Source organism: Frankliniella occidentalis, unplaced genomic scaffold (assembly GCF_000697945.3).
Source record: "Frankliniella occidentalis isolate FOCC.00 unplaced genomic scaffold, Focc_3.1 Scaffold1, whole genome shotgun sequence".
NCBI lineage: Eukaryota > Metazoa > Arthropoda > Insecta > Thysanoptera > Thripidae > Frankliniella > Frankliniella occidentalis.
The window spans coordinates 815,251-837,550 of NW_026267131.1; the positions used below are offsets into that span (position 1 = coordinate 815,251).

The 22,300-nt window shown below is 41.2% G+C and overlaps 3 protein-coding genes across 12 annotated transcripts; 1 reads left to right on the plus strand and 2 right to left on the minus strand.

Annotated features, from left to right (window-relative positions):
- Positions 1-1,987: 1,987 nt before the first annotated feature.
- On the minus strand, positions 1,988-8,485 carry LOC113213479 (uncharacterized). The gene is made up of 6 exons (XM_026432560.2): positions 8,287-8,485; positions 7,749-7,952; positions 4,645-7,674; positions 4,484-4,552; positions 4,297-4,403; positions 1,988-4,170 (listed from the first exon to the last, which is right to left on the minus strand). The coding sequence occupies exons 1-6, from the start codon at positions 8,297-8,299 to the stop codon at positions 2,305-2,307; spliced, it is 5,289 nt and encodes a 1,762-aa protein (XP_026288345.1). The 5' UTR covers positions 8,300-8,485; the 3' UTR covers positions 1,988-2,304.
- Positions 8,486-8,865: 380 nt separating this feature from the next.
- Positions 8,866-11,509, minus strand: LOC113213512 (transaldolase). Its single transcript, XM_026432604.2, has 8 exons — positions 11,192-11,509; positions 10,742-10,865; positions 10,469-10,576; positions 10,157-10,288; positions 9,957-10,082; positions 9,724-9,860; positions 9,533-9,643; positions 8,866-9,448 (listed from the first exon to the last, which is right to left on the minus strand). The coding sequence occupies exons 1-8, from the start codon at positions 11,292-11,294 to the stop codon at positions 9,279-9,281; spliced, it is 1,011 nt and encodes a 336-aa protein (XP_026288389.1). The 5' UTR covers positions 11,295-11,509; the 3' UTR covers positions 8,866-9,278.
- Positions 11,510-13,616: 2,107 nt separating this feature from the next.
- Positions 13,617-22,275, plus strand: LOC113213429 (transcriptional repressor p66-alpha). Of its 10 annotated transcripts, none has more exons than XM_026432498.2 (11): positions 13,617-13,882; positions 15,370-15,458; positions 15,547-16,009; positions 16,093-16,476; positions 16,564-16,669; positions 16,754-16,860; positions 16,945-16,989; positions 17,159-17,254; positions 17,342-17,549; positions 17,628-18,469; positions 18,546-22,275. In XM_026432498.2, the coding sequence occupies exons 2-10, from the start codon at positions 15,409-15,411 to the stop codon at positions 18,413-18,415; spliced, it is 2,247 nt and encodes a 748-aa protein (XP_026288283.1). In that variant the 5' UTR covers positions 13,617-13,882; positions 15,370-15,408; the 3' UTR covers positions 18,416-18,469; positions 18,546-22,275. The 10 variants fall into 10 exon arrangements, with proteins under 10 accessions (XP_026288283.1, XP_026288285.1, XP_026288288.1 ...); XM_026432500.2 differs by having other exon boundaries at positions 13,617-13,706; XM_052272903.1 differs by having other exon boundaries at positions 13,636-13,654.
- Positions 22,276-22,300: the final 25 nt, after the last annotated feature.

A 22,300-nucleotide genomic window follows, 5' to 3' on the forward strand; every position in this document is an offset into this window, starting at 1 on the left:
TCCGTACGCTACGAACCCTAGTGATTTCCCCCTCGCACTGGAGCTTTTCATTGGAGGCGTGGGACTTCCCCGCCGGCGAGGCCCGCGCCCCGCGCCCTTCATCCACCGTGACAGGCGGCGCAGAAGAAAAAAGAGAAGGGACGCGCGGAAAGGAACGGGGAGCGGGTGGGCATTCACGACGAGAGGGGCCCCGCCTGGCGGACGTCATCTAAGTTGTGGACGTCGACAACGGTGACCCGGGGCCTCGGTGATTGCGCGACTTCCACACGATCGGAATGTCGTCGACGTCGACCCCCCCCCCTCCTTTTCCTCTCATCGAATCTGTTCGGATATTGAACACGTCATTCACGGCGATGCGGGGTCGGTTTTAATTGATATTCGTCTCTGCGCGCCGAGATAGTGGTAACCAGGAGACGCTGCCCGGCGGGGAGCTGGCGTCGCCTGCCTGTCACGCCGCCGCCGCCGGCCCGGCCCGCGCCAACGAGAAAGTTTCGCGACTTCCCAATCGTCGTCGTCGTCGTGTTTTTAATCTTCGAATGCTATATAGGACCACCGAGGAACCAATTTCGCGGGTTTTGCAGACGGGGCTCTGAGAGACGAAGCAAAGAATGGGTTGACCGGGTTCTTTCTTCAGACGCATGTTTTACAGTAATGCCGAGAATTTCAGAAAGGAGAGCGTTTTGACACCGTGAGGAATGATTTTTTCGTCGATATTGAAACGATATCGTTTCGATGCCACTTGTCGTTTGAGGTATCATCAACGTTTCGAAAGTGGCACCTAAAACGACAAGCGACATGGAAACAATATCGTATCGATATCGACAAAAAAATCATTCCTCACGGAGATAGGACTTCCCCCGCATCAAGATGCGATTTCTTTCTAATTTTCCCAGTTTAGTGAGGGTTGTTGTACACAAATTAATTAAATTAATTTTCATAAACGTGAGCTGAAATAAAGAGTCGAGCGACAAGTTGCTTGCCCCTTCAGAATGGCGTAATTTGCCCACGACTCCTATTGCATCCCCGAACGAGTCTTCGTGATGCGACAGCCAGCAACTCAAGCTCTGTGGAGAGGGAAGGCGAGGGTCCACCCACCCCTCCTTCTGAAGGGTCTTTGCGCTCTCACACTCACGCGTCAAGCAGCGCCATCAAATCCAAATCAAGGGCGGTAAATCTCGCAACAGATGGCGGAAGAGATGGGGAGGGGGGGGGGGATAGAGAAAGGTACGGGCCGGAGGGAAGGGGGGCTCTCGAGGCTCTTTAGTGTAAATGGTAAGACTGTGGCACGTGCAACCCCCTCGGCGATCACACCAGGATATCTCAACGCTTCTACAAAGTTTTGGTAGTAGGTGTTGAGATTTGAAAACAATAATTTCAGGACCAGTTCACTGTTCAACAGAGAGGAAGTAGATATTTTCTGGCCAGCGCTGTTGAACCCAAAGTATTCAAATAAAGTACCTCCAATCAGTCTGGTGACAAAACTCCTCCGCTGACAACCCTATGATGGAAAATAGGGCGCGTGCAGTGCAATTTCCCCATATTCTAGGCGCATATGGCTTTGTTCAAAAGCGTTTATTATTTTACTTTTGGTCATTCAATCAGAGATCCTTACCCCAGCAAAGCACCTGTCGCTCGGCCCGGTTTGAGCCAGCCAAGCCAGCTCGCTCGACACTCGTGCAGGATGAGTTGCCTACCGCCTAGGCTACGTGCTGCTTGCTTCCGCGGCCTGGCTTGAAGTCCTTCCTTGAGTGTCTAAGGGGGGGGGGGGGGAGGCCCCGATATAATATTTCGGGTGGACACGAAACAGCCATGGCCCCTGCGAGTAATACGCTGGGTGCTGTTCTGACACACCCGGCGTGGCTCTACCCAATCCACCATCTATGAGACCAGCTTGAAAGTGCAAAACGAAACTGGAGTAACAGTCGAAAAAATCAAAATGGAAAATGCATGGAGCACACAAGAATCTGTAATTAAAAATAAAGGCACATTTCTACTGAATTATTTTTTATTAAAAATCACAGGTGCGGCAAAAAGATGAATTGCAGACTTTGCCAGGGACAACAACTTTACATGGTTGCTTGCAATATCAACATTGGTAAGGCTTAACACAGATTATATGAAATCAGGAAAAAATCAGTGCTTTAACCGTACGTACAATACTATTTTTCAACAATGAAATATTCATAGAAAACTAATAATTAAAAGACAAAAATAAAGTACTTTCCACAGCAAAATAAAAAGAATATCCTCTGATGTATTACACTAATAAAGCAAAAAACAATAATTATATTTTTTGAATATATGCTACTTCTCTAGCATCCTTGCTCTTAGTGTAGAAAGATATGCATTCCAAGAAGAATCACTGGCTTCACATTGAAAATCTTCCTCATTTGTTGCAGAATCTTTCACATTTTTGGCCACCTTTGATTTCTTGTTTTTTTTAGGCTTCTGCAGAGTTTCCAATACCTCTACTTCATCATTGCTCGGGCTTGAAGGATTCACTAATGGTTTGATAGACAACTCCTCCTCTGTTTTAATACTCTTTTTTCTCTTATTTGATTTCATTACAATCTCTTCTTGAGCAGAAATAGAAGACAATTGTGGAGGCAGATTTTTCTTTCCGCTGCTCTGTACTCTTTCTTTCTTGATCTTGACAGGAAGTTCAGAGACAGAGCTAGTACTAGATGTCAGTTCTTTCTTCTGAGTCATCTGCGAGGTAACATGAGTGTTTGAATCATGGTTGACAGCTTGAGGGTCACTTCCATTCTCTGTCAGTACTTTCTTCAAATTACTCTTGGCCTTCACAGCAACCTTTCCTTCTGAGCTCAAAACTTCACTCTCTACTTTAGGGGTCTTGAGACAACTTTTCCGTTCACCATCAGGTTTTGTTCCTACTTCCAAAGTTGGTGCAAGAATATTGGAATCAGCTGGTCTATCAAAGGGTACAACGTCACATGAAATAGATATCCTTTCTTGCTTCTTGTGTTTAGATGTGGTGCTTGTTTGACCATTCAAATAATTTATTTCAGACTGCCTTGATTTTTCCAGCTTTTGAAGTTCTCTTCTATCTTCAATAATATGGTAAGAATTATCAGGTGAAGAAAATCTAACCTTCTTGGTGTAATTTGAAGAATCCTCAGGCTCTGCTTCTGGAATATTTCTCTTTGATTGACGATCTTGTTCATTTTTTGTTGTATTCCCTACTTTTAAAATGCTAGTCAAAGAACATTCTTGATAATCAGTAATATTACTTTCATCACTTAGCTTTGTGCTTTTTACTTTTCTCTCATTGAATGAAGCAGCTGATTGAGAATTATCTTCATTGACAATTTTTTTGTTACCTTTCAAATGTGACAGGTTGTTATTTTCAGTTTCACCTAGGCACTGCTGCGATGTCGTACCATCTTTTACTGAACAAGAATTTAGAGACTCCTGTTTAGGAATAGGAGCTGTCATAATTTTATTCACTGCGCCATTTTGGCTATGCTGGTGATCAGCAGTTTTACTGAAAGTTGATCTCCTGGTTTGAATACCCTTGGTTGTTTGAGCTAGATCTGAACATTCAGTCTTGTTATTTCTCTTAGACAAGCTCAAATGTTTCTTCCTAAAAGGATGATCTCCTTTGGGTTTCCTTACTTCTTGATTAACATCATTCTGAGATGAATCATGGTCACAGGTCACATCTTGCTGCTGAACACACCCTTTCGTTCTGAGAGATGACTGAGCTTGATTCCTCACTGAAGCTCGAGGATATTGCAGTTCTTCTGATAATTCCTTCCCGTCAACACAGTTCACAGGTGCTACATCCTGGTTCTTTGTTAAGGATTGTACAGAATTCGTACTCCTCAGAACTGGTTTCCGAGTTGGAATACTGTGAGTTGTTTTGACTGGTTCTAGCTCTTTCATCTTGTCAACTTCCTTTTTTCTGCTACTCTTTTCAGATCTCAAGTTTCTACTGGACTGAGTTCTGAGATCCTTATCCTCTTTGGAAGGCGCCATTACACCCACATCAAGTGGCTCACTTTTGCCAAGAGATTTAATTTCTTGGTTGAGTTGAGGTGAGGGGTGATAGCTATCAGAGCTTCCAGATTCCGAAGACCAACCCACATTATAAAGAGGTGGAGAATTAAGTTTAGACTTCTTAATATTCCCATTGAAATTAGCATCCATCTAGATGGAAACAGAAAATGTCATAATTATTTCTTGTTAGTAATTAAAGAACATTTTACCAGCTAGCTGTAAATGTGAGTGGAGATAACATTGGAATCACTATTATCAAAATATACACACACACACCTCATATTTCCTGTTTTCACGACTTTTTATGTTGGATGACGACACATCACCATCATTTTTCAGTTGTTCATTCTGAGATGGTACTGCTGAATCACAAGATGTAAATGCTGGAGAAACAAAAGAATTTGAGGTTTTGGAAAAGATTTTAATATAAACAGATTTACGGAAAAAATCATAAATAACTCACATTGAAGAGAAGCAGAAGTACTTTGATCAGCATCTGGGAGTTCCTCTTGACGGATGAACAGACCATTTTCTGGAAAGAAATGTAAAACAAGCACTATCAATAAGTAAACCAAAAACCATCAATTACAGTAAGGAGCATTAAAAAAACAGGGAACAACTTACCAGTTTCTGTAGTTGAATCACTGAATGACGCTTGATTGGCCAAACAGGTTGTAGTTTCATTGACTAGATGTCGAGTAGGACTTGACCCAAAGACAGAATCCTCTCCTGTGCTAACATTCATCATGCATTCAGAAATATCAGATGAACTCTCAGAGTCAAGAGTTATTTCTTCAACTGGCATTTTGGACTTGCTTTCAAAATGCCTGCTGTATGATGCTTGGTTGGAACTTTTCTTTTTAAGAAGGCTGCTTTTCTCATCTTTCATGGAGTGTTGACGATCAAAGGATGTAAAGGCACTTCCCAGAGTAGATTGTGCAAGCTGAAACTTTAAAGGGGAATAGTCAATATCAGGGCTCTCTGAGCTTTCATCTGGCATTGTCTCATCTCTGTCATCCTCAACCTCTTCACCACATTCATTCCCAGAATTTCTGACATTGAGTTCAGCAGCTCTCTCCTCAAATGTGCTTTTCTGCCTTTTGAGGTTTGAGGCATCTAAGGTAGTTTCACCTGGAGATTCTGGAAATTCTAAGGTATAATCATCTGATGACTGAGTAGAGCCACAACTCAAGCTTACTGTTTCACAGCGACTAACAGTATCTGTCTGAGATGTAACATTTTGAAGACTTTCAACATCATTCGATTCAATGTGAGAGTCAGGTATGACGCTGTCAGATGAGAAGATTTCATCACCTGCACATAGTTTTTGTTGATCAGAACCAGTGTCTTGTGACAAAGATGATCTATTTTCATCTTGTTTTATAGTTTCACTTACAGATGATCCAGCTTCATCTACCTCTGCCTGGGAATCAAAGGCAAGACTTGATGAAAAACAAGTGCATGCTATTTCAGTCAGGTGCTCATCACATGGTTGCAAACCACTCTGTGAGTTACATGAAAATTTCACAACTAAATGTTTGGAATAGGCAGTCTTGAACTCTTCTTCAGAAAGATTTTCTATTCTGCTCAGAAACCAACAATATCTAGGGAAAAGCTGTTCCAGAACAGTTGAAGTAGATGTAACCAGCTCAGATTTCTCTATTTTGGTTGATGTACGAACATCTTTTTCATTCTCCCTGCATAAGTCTTCATACAAACAATTCAGGTCACATACTCGGCAGAATCTGCTTTGCGATAGGGAAATGAAGTGCTGATGGCACTGGCAAGCTTTAGATAGCACATCCTTCAACCACAGTTTTTCATTAATTCCTTGAATCATGGTCATCAAGGAAATCCAAGTAGTTACACTAATTTTGTCATTGGGTAAAATAGTCTTTGCACAAGTTGTCATCAAAGAAAGAAGGTGCTGTCTGAAGGAAGACGATGGTGAAGATGACAGATCCTGAATATATCTGTATGCCTGTAACATACAGCACAGAGCATCATGAAGCAGCCACATATTCTTCAGCTCAGCTTCTTCTAAGTTGATGATGAATTTAGAATCTAAAACACAGCAAGTCTCCAACAAAATGCTAACTTTATCATGACAATGACATAAAAATCCTTCAAATTCATCTTCACACATGTCATTATCGATGTCTCCCTTGAATGTCACTGAGGACCACTTTAAAAGTCTAACTGAAATGTCAGTAGGAATCTTCAATTCAGATGTAAGGGTCATGAGAGCTTTCACAATCATCACCTTAGTAGCTGAAGTCACATCAGTCTTCGCCTGCCCTTCAGCCTTCTGCTTGGAAGAGCCAAGATGGTCTTCTGGACTGGATTCTACATTTGATGGAGGGACTTCCCAATCGTTGTTGGATTCTTCAAAGACACACCCTCCTCTTCTCTGGGGATCCTCTTCAGAGTTGTCACAATATAAAATAGGAGATGTACTCCTGTCAATATAATTTTTTAAAGAATTTGAATTTTCCATTTCAGTTGTGAGCCCCTTGCATATGCCCTTTGCTGTCATAAGATCATCGTCCATAGATATTGTATTGATGACAGAAGCAATTTGTTGAAGAATCTCTGAGCTTTTCAAATGTGGAGAGCATTTAAACACTGTTTCATTTATTTCTCTATCAAGTAACGCAAAAATGTAGCAAACATCTCTCTTCTCCATTGATTGGTTCTCTTGATTTGCATTTTTAGTGTGTCCTTCAGGAGTGCTTGTATCATCCTCTGATAAGCCTGAGTCCACAGAGGAATCAAAAGGTAATTTACAGGATACAACTTTTTGGGAGGGCAAGCCTTCCTCTTTCCTTGGTGTCACCAAAAACTTGCACACACTTCTGTCTTTATCAGGGGTACATGATACCATCATGCAAGATGGAGGTGCATCCAACCTCTTCTTCACTGAAATTTCCATAGGGACTTTGAGAGTTATCTTGGAACCTTGATCGGTTGTCAGCAACTCATTCCCTGTTTTACGTAGCCTTACTTTCCTGAACTTTTTCAGAGCAAGCTGGAAGCCACCCTGAGAATTTTTCAGATAGAATCTCTGTAATGCTTTCCTACTTGACGCTGCACTGCTTGCCTTCAATTTTTTGGAAGAACATAGAGGTCTTCCCAGAACACGTTTTGGTTTCCGAATCATATGATCTTTGACAGAAAAATTCTCTGGAGTGTCATCTACAATACCATTGCATTCCAAAGTTGTTTGGTGAAAACTTTCTTCAGAACGAGGCTTCATAGCATCATCCTTGAGTTTTAGATGTTGATCTTCACAGGAGAAGATTGTACTATTCGCTGAAGGCACACGGATATCTCCTTCTGCATGGGGAAAAACTGCACTTTCTTCTTCACCATTCTCCTCCAAATGGTTCAATTTCTCACAGGAGCGCTGCACCAAAACTTCTGAGGGCACGAGAGTTTGAAAGATAGCACTAATTTCACAATCTCCCTTGGTTGGTGACTTAGCTACCATGTCTGAATTGGAAGAGTTGGTGGCTGCTTGATCAGAAGTACATTCAGACTGCTGATGAATAAGATTTTCTGCAGTTTGATTCTTCAGCCAAGAAGAAACTCGATCTTCGGAGTTCTGAGCAGTGGCTAAGAGCTTCTTTTGCTTCTGATCCTTTTTGATGTGGCCTGCAAAGTAGCAAAAATATGTTAGGATCAGAGGTTGATTTGCGCACTAAAGTATGAGTAGGAAAATGACTCACATCGTTTCTTGACACAAACAATTTTCTTCTTCTTCAATCTACTGGAGTGGTCATTAGGTACCGCAATCATATTTCTAGCATCTGATTTCAAAAATATTTTTTTCACTCCAGATTTCCTACGTCCCTTCCTGGACCTAGGAATTTCAGCATTGTTTGATTTTCCCAAAAATTCAGGTGGATGCAGTCTAGAAAATTTGTTCGGCTCTGTCGGAAAGAAACAACAAATGACAACACATGGGCGATAGAAATGCTCTTGAGCAAAGAAGCTGGGTCACCATAGGCAAACCAACCCCACTTCGCACTTAAAGTTCTAACACAAAACTGTGGGTGCCTCGGTGACATAACGGAAAAGAAGCATAAAAGGGAACTCATAATCTGCCTTATTCGGAGGATTTGCTTTTCGTTTGTGTTTGTCTAAATGTTGGAAACAGAGTTCCGAGACAAGTCTAAACTAAATGCATAGAAAGTGCAGGGGGTGCAAGATGCAAAACGCACCATAGTCCTGAATGAAAAATATAGGAGTAAAGTTAAGACTTACTAGTAGCCACCATGGTGTGTGATGAGCAGTTAGATCACTAGCCCTCACAGTATCTATCCTAGAATCGGCGGCGTTACACGTTCTTGCTTGTCCCTTGTCCTCAACCTCAACTCAACGCAAACCGACAGAACGCGCCCGGCGTGCAAGACAAATGCTATCGACAAAAGTTGTGCCAACAGAGGCCTTTTCTGCGCTGCTACGAGACAACTGCATATGCATACGAAAGAAAATAGTTTTGCACAGCTTGCGCCTGTGAAATCTTCAAATATTTTGTTATCAAAAGGAATGCACATAATCAACGTTATGAATCCCGGCCGTGGCGCGACGCATGCAGGAGGTTGGTGCGGTGGTGTTGGCAAGAGCAGGGGAAGCCAAAACGCCAAAACTACCAATGACCTGTCAATGTTCAATACATGTTTAGGTGGTTTCAATTATTGAAAGCTCGAAGAATGATCAATAATTTGGTGAAAACAACCCGTCTCAACCGATTGTCAGAATTACAGCCAATCTAAATACACGTACATGCTGTCAATATTTGGCAAATAGGGAGTAGGGCTCGCAAAATTTTCCAACTCCAAATGGCTTTCGGTTTGATGGCTTTATTAAAATTAGCATATAAAATATGCAAACTACACTTCTGGAAAAACTGTCAAAACTTAACTGATATACAACACTGGCACAGAATAAAATAAACTTTCAAAATATCACATCTCAAGTACAAATCATTAGGAATGTAAAATTGATCACTATTAACCCTGCCTTGTATGACCTAGTTGTAATACACTCACTCCACATTAACATGTGTCTCTACTTAAATTTGTACTTCATGATACTATTAAGTACAATTTGAATTTGTACAATTATCACTATCGTCTATTATTACAAAATGCATTAGTAAAAGTTCCTATTTGGTTGTACATTACTCAATTATTTTTAGAAAGAGGGTGAAAACAAGAATTGCATTTGATGCTGAGTGTAATGCTGAAAGATCACTACTTTGCCTTGGCAATGAGATCAGCAATCATTGATTCCAGTTTGCGGCAGTCCACTGCAAATTTGCGGATGCCATCGGACAATTTGTCAGTTGCCATCTGATCTTCATTAAGCTCCCAGCGGAAAGTTGCTTCATCCATGGTCACCTTTTGCAGATCTGATTTCTGAGCTGGAGACAACCAATACAATTAATTATAGGTTTGTAGTGCTCCAAATTGACTGTCTGATAAGAGGAATAAAATTAATAGCTCACCAGTGGTTGGGGAGAGAATAGGAGCAATTTCAACATTGCTATTTTCCAGCTCTTCCAGTAGCTTGGGTGATATGGTTAGAAGGTCACAGCCAGCCAAAGCCTGAATCTCACCTGGTAGGAAAGATTTTCTAGTTAGAGATATAATGCAAATGAGACAGAAACTGGAGATGAATAGTAATCAGGGAACTTACCAGTGTTTCTGAAGGAAGCACCCATCACAACAGTTTTGTATCCATATTTCTTGTAGTAATTGTAGATTTTAGTTACAGATACAACACCAGGGTCTTCAAGAGGAGCAAACTGCTTCTGATTTGTATTAGCCACATACCTAAGGAAACAATTAATTTAGCAATAATTGACAGATACTGCCACAGTTTAAAATGGCTTACACATGTATTTACAAACTGAAACAACTGAAACTAACCAATCAAGAATCCGACCTACAAATGGAGAGATCAAAGTAACTCCAGCCTCAGCACAGGCAACAGCCTGGGCAAAGGAGAAGAGCAGAGTCAGGTTGCAGTGGATTCCATACTTGGACTCAAGCTCCCTGGTAAAATAAATTGCATTACTAATGGAACCTAATCAAATTAGATTAATTTGATTCAAATGTTAATATTTTACCTTGCAGCTTGGATACCCTCCCAGGTTGAAGCCAACTTAATAAGAATGCGATCCTTCTTGATTCCATGCTCTTCATACAATTCAATGATGCGGCGGGCTTTTGCAATGCTGGCTTCCTTGTCGAATGAGAGTCTACAAAAGGCAACAAGTTAATACAATGATCTATAGATAGATAGTAAGATACAATAATTGGGAATTCAAAAAAATATAATTATTGTTCAACATTACTATTAGTATTTTATTAGTAGAATTTTATATAGAAGGGTGGCTGAAGTCTGAAATGCATGCATAAGAGATATTGATTGCTTGTACCTGGCATCCACCTCAGTGGAAACTCGCCCAGGAATGATGTTGAGGATCTCGACTCCAAACAGAACACACAGCTTGTCCATGGCAGCATCTACAGCCTCAGGCACAGAACTGTAGGATTATAAAATGTTAATGTACATTTCAAAGAGCAAAATAGTAAACCAGGTGCTGGAAATTAAGATCTATAAAGAACAGTACTTAAACAAAATTTACAGATGACCTTAGTCAGGTCAAACATTCTCATGGGTTGACTATGTATAAAGTATTAATACTTACGCTCCAACCTTCTTTCCGTATTCCACAGCTTTAGCAATGAGGTGTTTGTACTGGGGCATGTTGGCAGCAGAAAGCATGAGTGATGGGTTGGTGGTGGCATCAGTGGGCTTGTACTTCTTCATGGCTGAAATGTAGATAAGCGTCTTACCTCACAGATACCAATCATGAAGACAATATTAAGATAATGCAAAAGCCATGAATACCAGGGGTCATCAATTGAAACAAAATAACGCTTAAAATTTAAGCAATTAAATGGTTAGCAAATACTGCAATCATTTAAGCTAATTATCCTATGTTATGTCATGAGCAAGTGTGACATCAGCAAAAAGATATTGCATGATTCCTACAGGTGTCTCAGACATGGTTCACAGGGTTAGGTCAAGATAGTGAAAGTGCTTGAAAGGCAGTGCATCAGCTTTCGCCGGCGTCGGGACAGTTCTATACACTTACCTTCGAAATCACCTGTGTCGGCGACAACGGTGGTCAGGGACTTGAGTTGGACCAAAGAGTTTGCCATTTTTGCTTTCTTGGGGCTTGGCGCACTGTCAGACATAACCGGGACAAGGAGCGGCTTCAACGACGGCCTGGAAGCGACTAAGGCGTGAAAAGGCCTTTTTAACCCGCTGGGTTGTTGGTAAAAGTCACCTTGAACTCAGCTGAGCAACAGCCAAGCCGGGAAAGGGGGAGCGAGTGGGAGCGATACGCTGACCTCCTGAACCAGAACCTTACGTGCCATGGACTTGAACCACCACACTTGAGTCTGTAATCCTTGAAACCGCATACCTTGCTGTTGCTGTCCTTGTTCGGCTTATAGGGAGAGACAGAGAGATGATGTTGTATTTTTACGCAGCCCTGAAGGCCGTCAGTGATGGGCTACTACAGCACAAAGAAAATATGCTCTTGCACCGTTTAAGTGTACAAAATATTAGCTTTGCGTTTCAAACATAAATTTTAAAATCTTATTTTGAATGATTTTGGGGTACTCTTGAGTAAGTCGTCAATTGGCTTCTAAAACGTGCCTTGTTTGCCGCATCGTAGGTTGGTATGCTACTGTGGATTTTGTTTTTCTTAATCAATGACAGCTGTCCGCTGACCGCCAAAGTTTAAACGTCAGTTTTGAACAAAAACCAACACAAACAAACAGATTTGATTTAAGGCTTCTAAACAATTTTTTTAGAGTTTCAGCGTGAATTTGTTCAATTCCTTCTGCAAGACAAATACAAGGAAAATATAACGTATTTCATCGTTTTTATTTATGATCGTTCATTTTTGTTGTTATTGTTGTTTTTCAGTAATTTTGCAATTTTACCGCTGGGGGTGGTACTGCCTATGAGGACACCTGCTGCATCCATATTTTGGTGAGTCAGATATGGCATATTTCTGTTAATTTGATATAAACTTGATGTGTTGATATGTTGAAGTTCTTGGAAACATTTGGTCAGAAGGCTTCAAATGTAGGTTTGATATTAGGTTCATTTTCACATAACATTGTCTCGATTGGAGACAACTGGAGTCATTCTTTCTTGTTAAAGCATGGGAGCAAACAGGTGCGAGGATACCTGGCTGCAGAACAAATAAGTACAGCCACTATAGCCTGTTGATGCAAGCATTTCCTCTGTCCGACTATTTCGTTGCTAGGCAGTGGATGGAAGTAATGCCCGATGTACTCATCAAAAGCATTACTTCTAGCTGTGAGGTAACTGTTCATGAATTTTCAAAATTATGTTTTTTCGATTTGGTGGATTTGGTCTGCATTTTTGTACCCTGTTTATTTTTCTAGCTTAACTTTGACAACGATAAGTTTGAACAAATGTATATTGGTGGTAAGAAAAACCTTCAAGACTAACGCTGTTCCCAGTTCAAATGCAAAATTTAAATCCTGTGGCCTTTATTAGCTTGAATTTCTTTTAAGGCACTTTTGCACAGCTTCCATTTCTTCCATTTCTATTCCTATGTTGTATTTTATTTTAATCAGTGTACTTTCACTTCTCTTTTTATTATTTGTTTACTTGTTGTTACTATCTTTGATAGTGGATAAGTTTTGTGTGGAGTACCTCAAGTGGTTGGTCGTGTGTATGGGTTTGTGAGTGTCTGTGTGGGCTTCAAGGCGTGTGTGTGTGTGTGCGTGTGCGTGTGTATGTGTGCGCGCGCGCTCGAGCTTGGAGGCTTGGAGTAGGGGGAGGGGGAGGGGGTGGCGCACCGCGACTCCGCGGCGCGGCGGACCCAAAAAGGAACACCGGACATCTACTTGTATAAGGCTACGCCATATTGGAGTTGGAGCCCTATACTATGTTTACACCGCGGAGGCTAGCCCGTGCTATGTCGGTGGTGGGGGAAGTTGGCCCCGGCGTAAACGGCGCGCGGCCAGCGCTGGCCAGCCGCTCGCTAGCACGCGCTAGCCTGCCCCCCTCCACCGCTCTGCTTGGTCTAGCCCCGGAGTAAACGCGTTTCGCCCGGGCTATCTCCGGCTGGACTTTTAAAATACCCGATATTTGTGTATTGCACTTGGCATTTCGGTGTGGCTTTCGTACCCCAACAGGAAACAATTCCCCTATTCGACCCAGAGCTTCAATTCTCACTATCCTCTTCAATATACCTTGATATATCTAAGATACTGTAAATATTTCAAAAATTGTTGCTATCACATATATCCTAAAGATAAATGATGTGAGTAGTAAAGAGTTAAATATTTTACACCCGCTGATTTGCAAACCGTGTACCGGGAGAAGTATTTTACCTTAAAATACTTGGTTTGATCGTCGAGATTTGAAAACCGCGCTCTTTTTCATCAGCTGGCCCACACGGGGTAAACGCATCGCCGCCAGCCCGGGCTAGCGCTGGCCCGAGCCAGCGTTCTACGGCGTAAACATAGTAATTTTTGCATAGTGGAGGATTCACACCTCTCCTCGGGAGGTTTGTGTATTTTTAAGGTCGTGAAGCTGGTGAAAATCGCCTGCGCCCCAAGGTTTGCTATCATCAGCGTCAGTGAATTCCTCCAGATCAGATCACTCGGCCCCAAGCGGAGTCCCTTGTGTGACAACATTCGAGCCGACAGTGATTTTCCTTCCTTGAACCGTGACTTGAGTTCGACTGTCATGATGCCCTACACACCAAACTGCGCTGTCCTTTGATTGACCGCAGGTATTGTCCTTAGGTTTTATTGCAAACACCCCCTCTCTCCTCTTTTGTCTGTTTCGTCGATTTCTTTCCCGTAATGAGTAGAATCGGTACTTTTCTCCCGGATATCAGTGACCGCCCTCAATGAACGCGGAGGGGCAGAAGCCTATCACCGCGCAAGGCCCTTGCAATTAGCACTTATTTCCCTGGCGCCTTCCCTAGTTGCGGGGTGCCTTGTCGATTTCGTAAGATTTTTCCAACACCTAGCCGTGTGATACATGACCGGGTCGGTCGTTTTGGGGCCCTCATGTCAAACCGCAGGACTCATCGTCTCCTCATTAATTGTCCTGTAACCTACGGGTACGAGTGGAGTCGGCGGCCACCGCCGCCGCCGCACGGTTAGGTCCCTCACTACTGCCTCTGCGCTAGCGCCGCCGCCGCTGCCGCCGCCGCCGCAAGCTGTGTGGTGTGGGTGTCATTTACCGGTGCCGGATAAAAACCGTCGATGGAGTTAAGCCCTTGTCGAAGGTGCGTTGCAGCCCCCACGTCCCTGTTGCCCTCTCCATGTAGATTTGCGCCCGCCGCGAACGTTATCGTGAAAAAAAGGCAAGTCGAGTTCAAAGACCGCTGGCCGTCAGTGATCGCGTAAACTGGACCGCGTACAGTGGCCAGCCTAGAGACCCCTTTCCCGTGCGCGACGGTCGCGTGAGGAGGTGAAAACCACTCATTATTTTACGTGCGGGCTGAAATCCGACTGAAAATTGTGTTGATTCGTGTATGTTATTTGCCGGGGTGGTATTTGCGAGTGCCGGGGAGCGGAGTCTGCTTTCTCCTTTTCGTGGGCGCTAGTCGAGCGGCTAGTCGCTCGGAGCCACCCAGGCACTTGCTAATGACCACATCCGACATGGCTGCCCAAATGTTTTCCTAACCCGACGTCGCGGACTTCCGAATTTCACACGACTTTAATCTGTGCCTTCACCTATCATGAAAACCTGAGCGGGTGTCTCAATTTTTAGGTTAAAATTCGTCTGCATTGCCGCGTATCTCGTGTGTTTGTGTGCGTCGGGGAAGCCTGTGTGTAAACTTAGGGATGAAAACATAACCCATTAAGTGCAATTCATCTGTTCTTATTTGAATCAGCCTCTTATTTGGAATATACTGTGATGTTTATCGTAATTAGATTCAGAAACGGTAATCAAACTAATCCAAACTAGTTGCTGTAAACACAGTGGGATGTTTGAGTGCTAATTAGCATTCAGTAGGTTTTCTCATTTGCTGTAGCTAACTGTGGGTGTTAGTTAATTTAATCAAACTATCCATCTTATTTCACTTTTGTGGGTTGTTTTTTAAAATTCCTACATCCAAGTACCCTTAAAGATCATGTAACTTTAAAAAAAAATAATCTGATAATGGCCCCTTCTATTATTTTCTTGTTTAATGTTATGTAGATCCTCTCCTTACTTGGTCTTGTTCTTAACTTAACATATTTTTATTTTTTTTTTGTATTTCAGAAAATATTAATATTTAGCAGCCTGGCTAGGTCAGGTGCCATGGAAAAAATGGATGTGGATGATGATACTGTTATAGACCTTAGCGCAAGGTATTTGACCATATCGTAATTGATTTTTTTTATTCCAGTATTTTGACTGTAAAGCTAAAAATTTAACATTTCATTCTTAAATTTACAGTAGTCGTCCAGCACGACGGGATGCTTCTGGTGATGGTACTTTGGATCTTTCAAAGCCATCTAACAATGCTCCAGTTGTTGTCCCCCTCCCGCTTCAACTTCCACTACAACTCAGTGGCTTACCTCTCACTGTGCAAGCTGTGACCAACTCTCCAAGATCTACAGCTTCTTCACCTAGCTTGGGGACAGCTTCTGTAACCCCAACAGCTGCCCCTGCTGTGGCACCTCCCTCAGAACCAGGAACGATGGAACCTCCAGCAAGCCGAAGTTTACTCAGGCGAGACTTAGACAGCCAGTACCCTTCTAGACGGAGCTTACGTCCAAGACTTGAGCCCCGCAATTATGTCGAAAGCCCTGATGTAATAGTCCTGTCTGATGAGGAACCAAAACTAAATGGCTTTACTAATGGATATGAAAGTGATTCAAGTGATATTGGGGAAATGCCTCCTCTTTTGCCCATTAAAGTAAGATATTCTAAATTATTTCATTTATCGAAATTTGATTTCATCTTGAATTTTCAAAATCTAAACTTATGTAATCTTTCTAGGAACTTTCACCAGCAGAAGTGGAAGAGCGAGAAAGAATGTTACGCAAACTAAGGGAAGAGCTGAGGAATGAAGAAATGAAATTGGTCCTTCTCAAAAAACTTCGTCAATCACAGCAAATGAAAGAGAATATAGCAGTCCCTCCCACATCAGGCCTGTCTCAAACCACTGTTACCCCAACCGGGCCACCCCCAGCAGGTACCAAAGTTTTGCCAGGAATGGTGAAACCAACTACGTCAACACTTGGACCAGGAACTACAATAGACCGCCTTCCTGCTGCTGCACATTCGCAATCTCATATGAACACAACCCAAGCCCATTCTCTTTCAAGAAATCACCACAAGCAACCCGCTCCCAACGTTCCACTTCCTGTAAACAGAGGAGTTGTAAGTGACTCATTTGACATTTCACTGAGCTCTATACCATAACGCCAGTTAACGCTCAAGTCCTTATTAATTTACATTGTGTTACAGCCACCCCCACGAAGCAGCCTTCCACCCCCGCTACTTAGCAACAGGCCTTCAACGACTCCGATTTTACCTCCTAATACTACATTAACTCCTACCAACATGTCCAGAGGTGAGTTGTAACACTTATGTGGGTACCTCTTGCGAACCATGATCCTGTAAACATGTTATGTATATTGGTTTTCTTTCATCATAGGGGGAAGCAACCAGCACAGTGGAAGATCCGGTCATGGTGGAGTGAATTATGCTGTGAATGACAGGCTTAGCAAGGATCATCACTCTCCTGTGGTTACTCCTCAACCGGTAATTATTAAAAGCTTCTCAATTAATTTTTATAGTCTATAAGTCCCTTCCACTATGGCTCCTTATTTGTGTGTTGTGTGCAAGCTGCTTGGAAGTGAAAAGAGTGTCAGTACTCAATCACAAGAGCAGGTATGTTCGTAGCCACAATAGTTAATACAACAAACAAGTCTAGATCTTGTTCATTAGTTATTGTTGTCTGTTGCATCTTTTAACACACTGATTGATCCCATGTATTCATAATCATTCTGTATCTTTTCTCTTACACTTGATACATCTTATATTTTCATTTATTTAACAGGATCGAAGCAGAGTTGATGACAATCAAACTCCAGCTCAACGTCAGGCTGCTGCTAAACTCGCCTTGCGCAAGCAGTTGGAGAAAACATTACTTCAGGTACATGTTGTTTTACAATTGTATACGTAATAGGCTAGTATGTTAAAAATATATATCAACATAATATTTGAATTTTCTCTGCTACAGATACCACCGCCAAAGCCTCCACCGCCAGAAATGCACTTCATTCCCAACCCATCTAATACAGACTTTGTGTATCTACTGGGCTTGGAGCATGTGGTAGATTTCATCACTAAGGACAACAAGACCCCTCTCCCTCCTGAACCTTTCCGCTGCAGCCAATGTAGCACTAACTTCACACCAGTTTGGAAGTGGGAGAAAAGCTCTTCCAAAGGTGAACCTTTGTGCTTTTATTTTCTTAATGAATGTAATTTGATTTTACAAGCCTTACTTACCTCACATTTTCTTTCAGGCAAAGAGCCCAAGGTTATATGTGAATCGTGTGTGACAACCAATGTCAAGAAGGCCCTGAAAGCTGAGCACACCAACCGCTTAAAAACCGCATTTGTCAAGGCACTCCAACAAGAGCAAGAAATTGAGCAGAGGTTGGCCCAATCTAGTAGTGCTTCACCTCAACCAGATTCACATCATACTTCATCTCATGCCTCCTCCCACTCAACATCCCACTCTGCATCCCACACCACATCCCACTCTGCATCCCACTCGTCATCTCACACCTCTTCCCACTCCTCGTCCCACACATCTCATTCATCTCACTCTGCGTCCCACACCCCTTCACCAGCTTCCAAACCTGTAGCACAGTCTCTTCCACCTTCCCGTCATGTTCCAACCCCTCCATCAAACAACAATACCCCGCGAACTCCTCCTCTTTCAAAGTTGGCCCAGGAGAACAGCAAGTACAGCAGCCATCAGCAAGCTGCGGCAGCAGCTGCTCTTCAGCAGCAACTGCTTCGTGGTATTGGAGGTGTTGGTGGCTTGAGTCAGCACCAGCTGTCTGCCCAGATGCTTCAATTCACATTGTATCAATACCAATTGGCAATGGCCCAGGCTCAGGCTGCAAGTGCAGCTGGTGGAAAGGGTTCTGCAGCTGCAGCTGCAAATCTGGCGGAATTCCAACGTCAAGCTGAGGCATTGCAGAGACAGTACCTCATGGAGATGATTCCTCCAGCTGCTGCATCCCCTTCGTCTCGCCATAGCAACCATCACAGTGCTCATAGTATGAATAACTGGAAAACATGAGGGTCGCTCGGCCACTCGGCCTCCTCTGCGGTCCCTGCAGATCTCTTCTCTGAGGTTAGTACCTTGGAATTTCCTTTCTTCTATGTAAAGAGATTGACTGTATATTCAATGTTGTCCTTTTCTGTCACAGGTCATGTCAGCAGGATCCAAGGGGCCAGTGGCCGCAGACCTTCAACGCCAGTACCTTCTGGATATGCTGAATCCTCAGGCACCATCAACCCAGCAGTCTGTAAGCTCATGGAAATCCTCATCAACAGGTACTGCTGGTGTGCAGTTACCCCTCCCTTTGCCAAAGGAGTTTGCAGGAGTGTTGTCAAATAAAGACTCGTTGCCTGTAGAATTGCGGCAGCAATATTTATTAGAAATGTTAAAACCTGCCAATTTGGCAGCACTGCGTTCTCAGCAACCACCTTAAGTTTTGTGATCGCTTGCAGTATTATCAAGCAAACATGATGATACACCTCCACCTGTAAAGCAAATATTAAATTTGTACAACTGTCATTTAAAGCGAGTATGAATAGTTTGACCTTAGCGGACATCTATGAAACTGCATGCCGTATTTACATATTAAAGTAAATTAAACATGTCACTAATGTAATTGAGCCTATCTTGCACCTTGTCAGATCAAGAGTCTACAATAGTTAGTGTATTTCTAAGTATGTTCAAATCTATGTGTGTCTTAAGAATAATCTAATCTTAATTTTAACATTTTCAATGGTAATCTGCAAATGACTGAGGCAGTTTAGAGCTGTCAAGAAGCTATCCATCCATAACCTCTCTTAAAACTTGTCTGGGGAAAAACATATCGGTTGCTCTTCTGACCTGTAATGTTAGGGAAGGTAATAGCATTAACTTATTATTTCCTGTGGCCCAGTTGCAGTACAGTAGATGTCTTTAAAATAAAATGCAGTCAGTGCTTAGGAACAGCTAAAGTTTAATTAATTATCTGTATCTTTAATTAGCACTTAACAAGGAGGATAGCAATCTTTTTTTCTCTTCTATAGCTGAAAGTAGTGCTTGTACTGTAAATACGGTACTGCATGCCAAAGATGTTCCATGTCCTACTTTTCCCAACATTTGCAAATTAAGAAGTTCTTGTTTTGTAAGAGTTTTTGGCATGATAAATTTAGTTAATTGACATTGGCATAGCTGACAAGGAATAACAGACTGGTACTTATCAATTATGATGCAATGATTGATGGACTGCAAGGGATGTCATTTTTAACCAGTGGCATTGTTTTAGTAAAATAATATTTTGAAATTGGTTGTAGGTACCTTATATTGGTACTTGGCACATTAAGACTTGACTCTTAAATTAGACCACTTTCAACTTGCATGGTTCTGATTTTTATGAGTATTTTGAAGCCTTTATGATTAATTTAAACGCTGTTGTCACTTTTCATGTTAAGTCTAAGCAAACACGCATGAGGTAGCAATGTGCATGGGTTTATTCCTCAATCCATCAGAGCTGTGGCTACATTTCAGTCAAATTTCCGTGTTCAAGTATCCGTGATTGTATAGGAACACCTTTGTGATTTATTCATTGAAATCTTGCCTTTATCTTCTCTCTGGTCCACGCATTTGCTGACAGTCACAGTTCTGATGGCAAGTGCAACTTCAGTTACCTTTTTTTTTTTAAAGAAATTCTTGCCGAAATCATGATAGTTGTCCTACAACAATTTTATCTGTTGAAAATAAGATGTTTCTTGTTTTTATTATTGAGTGCACAATCATTACTTTTTATTGGAGTGTGTTTCACAGTGCAATAGCTCAATTTTGGATTTGCTTTTGTGGTGAAACTAAGTTAAGTAGCCCATCTGTTATGTATAGACTTATGATGGATAATTTTGTATAGACTTCTCTGCTTTGGCACCGTGGCATGCGCTGAATCATTATTCTTTTCATGTGTGCAATATGCGAATGTTTTTATGATTTTGTATTAGAATTATGTTAAAGTAATTTAATTGCATCTAAAAGAATTTTTTTAAAAGCATACATTTCATTAGAAGAAATTAAGCTATTTGCCTGTCTGACTAGGCTGTTATGTAGGAGCGCATGATAAATTTTTTTGGATAATGAGTCTCTTCAATTGTTGAAGTTAGTGTTACAAGCTTGTTATACATTTTGTTTCATGGAACAAAGCGATATTTATGTTGAAAAATGTGAGTATGGCTAACCTGTCTCTTGCAAAATATTGTGGGAGTGTGCTTGTGGTCATCATTCACACCGGTTTGTTATTATTTAGCCTTAAGATGTTTTTTTGATGATTGGAATATCTATTTGCCAGCACATTCACAGCGTATTTAATGATAATAATATAATTATGAGAATGGGAGGAATTGAAGAGTTCAATCAAAATGATGGGAGACAGGTTAGTGTTTTTTTTTTATTCATATTGAAATCTTCACTTGAGTGTTGATCTTTTTCTTAGTCAAATCCAGTTTGTATGTGTTAATTTTGTTGTTTGATATGTGGTTTGTGTATTGTCTCAAATTTAAAAAAGAAAGCCATCATGTAACGGAAGAAAATTGTGTGTAATGACAGTGGAGGATTTATGTGGTTTAGCTTTTTAGCTTCTGCGTTTTTGTGTATGGTGCTTACCTTTAGTAACAATCCTTCCATTTGTCAACAGAACATGTTGAAATTTTATTAACCTAGTAGCTTATTCAGGAATAGAAGAATTAAACCAAAGTTTAAGAATGTTATGTTGAAATGTTTTAGTTTGAGTTTTTCGTTCTCTTTTTTTTTTTTTTTTTTTAAGTTTTACCTGGTATTATTACATCTGTGTATTCCTGTTTTAAAATAATCATTTTTTGTACGTGATATTGGGGATTTTGTAACAGTGATAAGAAATGTTTCTGATTTGCTATGAATTTCATTTATTATATGCCTAAATGTATGAAATAGAACTCAATATAAGGGTGTTAATCTAGGTCTTCTCTGGGTCTAGTATAGTGAATCTTTTACTAGCTTCTTTGCTTGTAAATATTTGGTGGAAGTAGCAGCACTTGTCCCTTGGTTACAAATATCTGGCTCTTTTGGTTCAGTGTTGTTTTTTTTTAGCTCTGTTATGATTCTTCAATGTTTCTATAATTTATGTGATGCACTGTGTGCTAGGAAACAGTCCTTTACTGCATTGCAACTTTTTAATATTGTTCTGGAATGGTTACAACAGCTTTAATCGGGTGTCTTCATTGTATAGAATAGGCTTCTCATTTTCCTATAAAAACTAGTCTAATTATTTTATTGCTGAGTTTTTTTGAGCCAATTTGAAGAGTTATAGGGAATTTCTGTTATAATAGAAGAAAAACGGCCTTAATTCATTTTTTTAATAATGTGTGAAGTCCAAAACTTGGCTCAAGGATTCTCCATCCCATTTCTTAAACTTCTGTTAATTGACACCTAAGTTTGATCTAAACCACAGGATTTGCCTACAGTTTCGTTAAAAACGTCATGAGGAGAAAGTCACTGTCATGCTAAGTGTATCACAAGGGCAAATTTCCACCCTGTGTCCTGGTTTTTATTGCATTGTAATAGTTCTTTTAAATATCTGACCTAGGGAGATGAAATCAGAAGTATCTGTGACATGTTAATAGCTCTTTTATTGCTGGGCACTTAAGCAACTGTACCCTTTTGTCATGTGGTGTACTTCTTCTCCAAGATTTACCCAACACTTGAATGTTTTACTTAAGATTTCATAGTTTAAAATATTATATGAAATGTGATAGTTGACAGTGAACGTAAAGCTTCATGAACTGTTCTGTACAGTACATCTCAGAATCAATTTGAATATGAAGGCCAATTATTGCCTCTTAGTGTATATAAAATCTACTTTATGAAATTATACATATATGAACACACATTCGGATTTTATTCCCTACACTT

Bases quoted from the DNA above. Each gene is read 5' to 3' on its own strand.
- LOC113213479 (XM_026432560.2), bottom strand. The intron at 7,675-7,748 runs GTGAGTCATTTT...GCTACTTTGCAG, and splicing joins TGTTTGTGTCAAGAAACGAT to GCCACATCAAAAAGGATCAG. The intron at 4,553-4,644 runs GTAAGTTGTTCC...ATTTCTTTCCAG, and splicing joins TGATTCAACTACAGAAACTG to AAAATGGTCTGTTCATCCGT.
- LOC113213512 (XM_026432604.2), bottom strand. From the start codon at position 11,294: ATGTCTGACAGTGCGCCAAGCCCCAAGAAAGCAAAAATGGCAAACTCT. The intron at 10,289-10,468 runs GTACAAGCAATC...TGCCTTTTGTAG, and splicing joins TCCACTGAGGTGGATGCCAG to ACTCTCATTCGACAAGGAAG. The intron at 9,861-9,956 runs GTTAGTTTCAGT...TTGTTTCCTTAG, and splicing joins GTAGGTCGGATTCTTGATTG to GTATGTGGCTAATACAAATC.
- LOC113213429 (XM_026432498.2), top strand. From the start codon at position 15,409: ATGGAAAAAATGGATGTGGATGATGATACTGTTATAGACCTTAGCGCA. The intron at 16,670-16,753 runs GTGAGTTGTAAC...CTTTCATCATAG, and splicing joins TCCTACCAACATGTCCAGAG to GGGGAAGCAACCAGCACAGT. The intron at 17,255-17,341 runs GTACATGTTGTT...TCTCTGCTACAG, and splicing joins TGGAGAAAACATTACTTCAG to ATACCACCGCCAAAGCCTCC.